The sequence below is a fragment of the Nicotiana attenuata genome, unplaced genomic scaffold (genome assembly GCF_001879085.1).
Source record: "Nicotiana attenuata strain UT unplaced genomic scaffold, NIATTr2, whole genome shotgun sequence".
NCBI classification, from domain to species: Eukaryota; Viridiplantae; Streptophyta; class Magnoliopsida; order Solanales; family Solanaceae; genus Nicotiana; species Nicotiana attenuata.
The window spans coordinates 1-6,418 of NW_017678323.1; the positions used below are offsets into that span (position 1 = coordinate 1).

Here is a 6,418-nt window from a genome sequence, read left to right on the forward strand (position 1 = left end):
AGCAAACCGTAATAATCCTTGAGATCAATTGAAAGAAATGAAAACAAGAACTAGAATTAGGGGAGAAGCATTAGAAACCTTTATTGATAATATTTGTTTGGTCTGCCTCTCCATGAAGAGGTTCAGAGCCTTACAATGGTGTTTTTCTCCTTCCATAAGAGGGGTATATTTTCTCGTTTCTCTCTCCTCTCACTAGTGGTGAAGAAGCCCCCCTTTTCTAGGGTCCCTTCTTCTTGGTATTTATAGCTGTGGCTTCGGTGAGCTGTTCAATAAGGTGGCCGTGACCACGTTGAGATCTCGCCTTTATAGTGGGCGGATAGGCCAGGGCCTTTGTTGACCGAGCCAGGGCGGGTTGAACGTCGTCAATTATCAGTGGTCGTGCCACTAATTAATCGTGAATTAACTTAAAACGGGATTAGCCTCGTTAATTATCGTGGGGTCGGATTCTGACCCATACAGAAATCTTCTTGACATTTGTTGACCTTGTATGTGAAAGAACAAATACATTGAAATTATCTGTTACCTTGTTCAAAAATAAAATAAAATTGAAATCATGTGTAAAAGTAGTTTTTGCTCATGTAGCTGTTACAAGATTGGTTTTTGTCGATTTTGGGTCTTGTAACTTGTTACTCCTTAGCAAAATCTTTGTGCTAGGGACTACTTTTATCAATATATTGGAATCTGTTACCTTCTCAAAAAAAATAGTTTTCGCCCATGAGACTCTGAATGTTTCTCTCAAAAGGAATTTGCAATACAAAACTTAAGGATGTTGATAAATTTTAGAGGATATGAAATTTGTAAATAACTACGCTTCCTACCAAATATCCAAAACAATTAGAAGGTCAATTAACTCAGTGATATCAACAAGAGAATTCAAAAGTTGGATTGAATCATGATTAGATGGGACATTGAAGTCACATCAAGATTTGACAAGCCTAACAGAGTCAGAGAAGGGAATAGCCATGCTCTTTCCTTTATCTATAATTGGGAAAAGATTGGTAGGGCAAGATGTAGAATTAGCAGAGTGCTGTGCAGCTAGCTCTAGGAAGGAACGAGATAGACAGTTGATCTTTAATCAAGCGCGGAAAAAATAAAAGAATTGAAGGTGTACATATTATCATATTGGGATAATTCTGCAGCCAAATGGAGCTATCTATGTCCTCTTTTTGTTTTAACTATTTTTGCTGCTTTGCTGGCAATGAGACTTGTCCCACTAAGGAAGATATGAAAACTGTGTTGGTAGTTGGTAAAGAACCACCCAAGCAACATATGATGCCTGCTCTATCAACATAATCGGACAACATGATCCTTCTAACTTTGGTGAATCTTCTATTAGGAACGGAGAATTACATTCTTTGTCTTCAAATATGTTTTATCCTGTATCATGAAGTCTTTTGTTTGCTTAGCTGTCTAACCAAGTAAAGACAATTATTTAGCGACCTTTATCGCATGCAGTTATAAAGAATCAGTTGATGTTGATTATGAGATTGGACAACCAAAGTAAACAAAAGAGAGATATGTCGAAATGAAAGGAAGAAATCTTGATGCGAAGAAGACGATGAATGCAATTTGCTTTAGGCATATTTTTCCATTTGTGAAATATTCATTGACTTTTATGGTTAGTTCACTTCTTAATACGTGATACATTTTCCGTTTTGTTTACAGGTGGAGGTCATAGCTGCTTTAAGGACAGTGATGAAGCAAGGATCAGAGCAAGAAGAAAGAAGTTCTGGGAGAAGGCCGTTGATATTGAGGAACTTTGTGGTCCCGGTGAAGCTTGGTGGGGAGTGAAAGGGCAGATGCGGGATGATTTTAACCACAGCAATAAAGCCATTTCTTATTCAGAACATTTCAAAAATAGCAGGTTTGTAGAGTCAGTGTTAGATGTTTACTGGGAGCTTCCTCCTGTGGCTGGTCCTTCATTAACTCATCAGACGAGATATGATCCGGCTCGTGCATCAACTCCTATTGTTGAAGATGGCAGATATGGCTTGTTTCGGAGGCTTGGCTTATCTAGACTGGAGGCATCTGTATTCAATGGTTACACTCAAATGGTCTATCTTCAGGTGTCACAAGAATGAGATTTTGGTTGCCACTGCATATAAGTTGTAGTTTTGTATTTACATGTGATCTCTCCATTTTCTTTTTCTGTTCTTTTAGTTCTTTAAGGTGTAACTCTTGAGACACTTTCTGTGCTGCCAATACATACTACAATCTTTCAGATGTCAGCTTATGCCCTCTGGTCAGGCTGATATTTCTTCAGAACCATGGAAGTCCAATGAGTGAATCTGTATGCGATGCCTGTAGATTATGTGCTAAAATAGCTTCATGTTCAAATTGCTCTCCTTATTCTGGTTATTTAACCTTATTGCAATGATGTTAAAATTATTTCACATGCACATAGCATTCAGTTATGTCGTGATCTTACTGCAACCCCAGCTATTGCTTCTCTAGCCTTTTATTCTCACTTGTACATCCACTCAACTTCACTGAGGCTGAGAAGTAACTGGCACTTGGAAATTTCAGAAGGTTCTCTAAATGGATATTTTAGTTTGAATAGTTAGGATTTCTACAGTTTTCATGTTGAACTATTCAATCCATGAAAATAGAATTTCTGGCACAGCATCCTTGTCAAGCTTCTGCAGGCCAGCAGAACTAAGCACTAGCGGGTTTTCTTTTCTTTTTTCATTATGAGAGCAGTAGCGGATTTTCTTTGGCGTCTTAGGATTGAGTGGGAAAAGGCAGATCAAAGGCGAGGCATCCAGATTTACTTACATTCATGGTTATTGAACCAACAAATAGAAGGTTCGAGTTGAAATCATATTATTTCAAGCCTAAGCGCTGGCCTTTTCTTTTTCTTTGATAAGGCACTCATTCTAACACGATGAAAAATGAGAAAGTAGGAAATTGCACAGAAACTCAGAGTATAGAGTCCCATTCCCTTCTAGCCTGCTTGCTTTGAATTCTTGACGCTGGCTCTGATTATTTTAGAAGAAGAATTACTATTAACTAGTTGGTTGGAAGTTATTATGTTTCGAGTTTCGTCATAACAATAGTAGGCAGGAGTATTTGCCAAGCTATGAATTTTCTTCCGCAAATAAACTTGCTGGTAGCATGTGCAAGCAAAAATTGCCACTCAAAAGACAACAGCCACAGTTGTGAGTATCCTCCTCCCACAAAACTCCCAATAACTCCGCCACTGCAGTAGGCATTGTGTACATCAGGCCTCATAATTGTGGTGTCTCTCCTGATCTACAAACTTATTTCTTATGTCAAACGGAAAGTTGAAGGTCCATTTGAGGGGTGAGATACGAGACAGTATTGCAAGTAACAAGCACTAACAGTTTCCGTAGGGAATACAGAAGAAAAATCTAGGATATCACCGGTTATATCTTCTTAAACCAGTGCTTCCTTTCAGGGAATGCTACACATCTATTCTAATTACAGATACAAAAGAGAGCAAAAAAAGGATAACCATAGGTAGAAACAATTGGATGGTTAATCTTTCAGTCACTAGTTTTTGTTCTTACACTTGTTTTTGGCCCTTGGAGCTGCAAAGCAAGAGAAAGAAAATCATTTAAAACCTACTTTAAAGCATATAATAATTTAGCAATTATACAGGAGGGAAGAGGAAGTGCTACATAGCGTGGACACGATCACACTAATAGGACATACCTAGCCCAATTGCCTCCGAGCTTTTCATGATCCGCAATCTCTTGCATGAGTCTATGAACATCCTATAATAATATCCAAATAAAAAAATGAGTGGTGCAATGCAACAAAAGGATCATGTTATAGATTCCTAGATCTGGATACTGAATTGAGGATCTAAGACACGGGGAACAGAAAAATAAACAACGAAGAGCCCCATCAGAAGCCATTTAAGAAAAAGTAAAATGGAAAACAACCAAATCAACAACAAGCATAAATATTTAGTAGATGATATATCCTTTTTGCACTAATGCTATGGTACATACTAAGCAATTCCCTCCAAATACAAATTGCCAATAAAATTACTCGACTCAGTAGTAAAATATAATCTTGTCTTCTTAAATGTTTGGCAGAAGATTGTGGAGTGTAGTGAGATGGAACAAGAACTTACTCCCATGGAACGTCGCCAACAAGCATCCAGTCACCATCTTTGTCTTCATAAGTGAGCACATACTCGGAACCATTGAGAAGATCCATCAAGTGACTTTCACTAAGTTCCTCCTGCCCTGGAAGTCTATCACTGCCGCACTGCCCTGAATAATAGCCACACAATTATGTATCAATTAGACATATACACGACCTCAAGACTCAAGCCAAAATACTAGCAAAACAAACGCCCACAAACAACAATAATTCTCAGAGTTCCGGTTATCAGAAAAACAAGGGGCTAAAGTGGTTGGATAATGAGAAAGACTGTTCAATTTACATCCTGTTGTTTGGTGCCTAAACAAAAACTTTTGAGTTTAACTTCTTTAGTCTATCAGGTTAATATGACTTACAACAAGTAACTTTCTATGATAAGCATAGTTTGATAAATTTGAATCAAAGATTGAGCTTTTCCTCCTAAAATCTTGCATGAATATTGTTGTTTGCATACTATAAAGAGAGAAATTATACCAATACTAAAGCAGCTGAACATCTTTTCAAGTGCTGATGAGAGCTCCCCATAGTTGCTGTAAGTTTTGATATCAACCTTTCTCAAATATGGAGCACCATCCATTCTAACTTTAACATATAGGCAACTTGAACCTGATTTTCCTTCAACATCATTCTTTTTGGTGGCCAGTGTATTTTTGCGAAATGATCTAATTGGTGGCCATCCTACTACTTGTGCCCTAATTCACAACATATTAAAAAAAAAAAAAAAGCAAAAATTTGTACCCCCAAATTAACAAAAACGCCAAAAAATGTTAAAGTGACCATAGTAAAATTAACTCTACAGAATTCAAGAAACAGATAAAGTTACTAACTTTGAAGTCTGAGGAGCACTATTTTCATTTGCTGGAGTTGGTTTTGAGCTTCCATTACTTCCTTTAGCGGAAAATAACAAGTCTTCTTTTCTCCAATCAGTTTCTGATCTACAATTAATGGACAAATCCCATTTTCCAGAAGCATCAATGGCATCAGAAAAACCCCTTTTGGTTCTTGATATTAAATTGTTTGAAGGGTTAAGACCCGTATTTGTTTCCTCGGTACCCGGTAACCCAAGTCTTAACTCAGTCTCCTTAAGGTTAAGAACATCACTATTTTTATCAGAATTTCTCTCCATTAAAGAAGCTTCTGATAAACCTATATAATCATGTTCTAATGGTATAGACATAGAAGCTGAAATAGAAGTTGAAATCCCAAAAACAAGAATTCAAGAAACTATGGAAGAGATGAAAAAGAAGGAAATTTTTAAGTGAGTAAAAGAAGAGATAGTATTGGTTTTGTTGGTGCAGAAAAGAAAATTTCTTAGGTCCTTTTGTAGGCTTTACTTTTGGAATAAATGAACTGTAAGTGTAACAGTGGAAAAACTATTCCAGATGCTTATCTAAAGGTGTTTTGTGAAATACTATTAGTAGTAGTAGCTTTGTTTTAGTGCAATTGTTTAAAGCAAATAGTGATTAGATAGAGATAATTTGTTTTTATTTGGAAATTTGGAATCTTTGGTCGGAAAAAGTAATAATGATGATTTCAACTTGTCCACTTATAACCAACTCTGTTACACAAATTCCGTTCACAACTATTGTTTTATGACAACACAAGTGTTAGATGAAACGGAAAAAGGTCAAATATACCCCGTACTATCAGAAAATTTTGAATATACCTTTTATTATATTTTTTGTTTATATTTTTTTATGTCGTTATACTATTGGTTTAAATATATTCTTTTTCGTTAAGTTTGTTTAAAGTGGACATTCAATTCTACGTGGCACTGATATTTGATAAGGTGGATGCCACATGGTTTCCTACCATTACTGCTACATTGAAAATAGTATTTCAAATTTTAGTCTTTTATATATGGATTAGGGGCACTGAGGTTGCATGCCATGTGACATCCATCTCATCAAATATAGGCCCCGTTTGGCCATGAGTTTTCCCAAAATAAATTTGGGATTTATTTTCAAAACTCATGTTTGGACATAAATTTTGCTCATATTTTGGCCAAATCTCAAATCCCAAATTTCAAATCCCAAAATCAGCTATTGAGCTGATTTTGGACCAAAATCCCAAAATTTGGGAATTATATACATGTTTTTCCAAAATAAAGTTGGAAAATATATTTTGAAAACGTATGTCCAAACACATTTTCATCTTCAAACCAAATTTCACCCAAATCAAATTTTTCAAAATAATTTTGGGATCTATGGCCAAACGCTATAGTGTCACGTATGATTGGATGTCCACCTTGAACAAACTTAATAGAAGAAATGTATATTTGAAC

The 6,418-nt window shown here is 36.2% G+C and overlaps 2 protein-coding genes across 2 annotated transcripts; one reads left to right on the top strand and one right to left on the bottom strand.

The window, feature by feature from the left end:
* Positions 1-1,663: 1,663 nt before the first annotated feature.
* Positions 1,664-2,388, top strand: LOC109221593 (the record flags this gene model as incomplete). Its single annotated transcript, XM_019386062.1, is given in 1 exon segment — positions 1,664-2,388. A coding segment is annotated over 1 exon segment (418 nt), but the record flags the coding sequence as incomplete, so codon positions are not given.
* Positions 2,389-3,248: 860 nt separating this feature from the next.
* On the bottom strand, positions 3,249-5,514 carry LOC109221592 (auxin-responsive protein IAA27-like). Its single transcript, XM_019386061.1, has 5 exons — positions 4,962-5,514; positions 4,609-4,826; positions 4,103-4,244; positions 3,676-3,737; positions 3,249-3,551 (listed from the first exon to the last, which is right to left on the bottom strand). The coding sequence occupies exons 1-5, from the start codon at positions 5,309-5,311 to the stop codon at positions 3,514-3,516; spliced, it is 810 nt and encodes a 269-aa protein (XP_019241606.1). The 5' UTR covers positions 5,312-5,514; the 3' UTR covers positions 3,249-3,513.
* Positions 5,515-6,418: the final 904 nt, after the last annotated feature.

What these genes read in the sequence shown, in the direction of transcription:
- LOC109221592 (XM_019386061.1), bottom strand. Translation starts at nt 5,311, where the DNA reads ATGTCTATACCATTAGAACATGATTATATAGGTTTATCAGAAGCTTCT. An exon ending in AGTGCTCCTCAGACTTCAAA is followed by an intron (nt 4,827 to 4,961) that starts GTTAGTAACTTT and finishes GTTGTGAATTAG; the next exon opens with GGCACAAGTAGTAGGATGGC. An exon ending in GTTGGCGACGTTCCATGGGA is followed by an intron (nt 3,738 to 4,102) that starts GTAAGTTCTTGT and finishes ATATTATTATAG; the next exon opens with GATGTTCATAGACTCATGCA.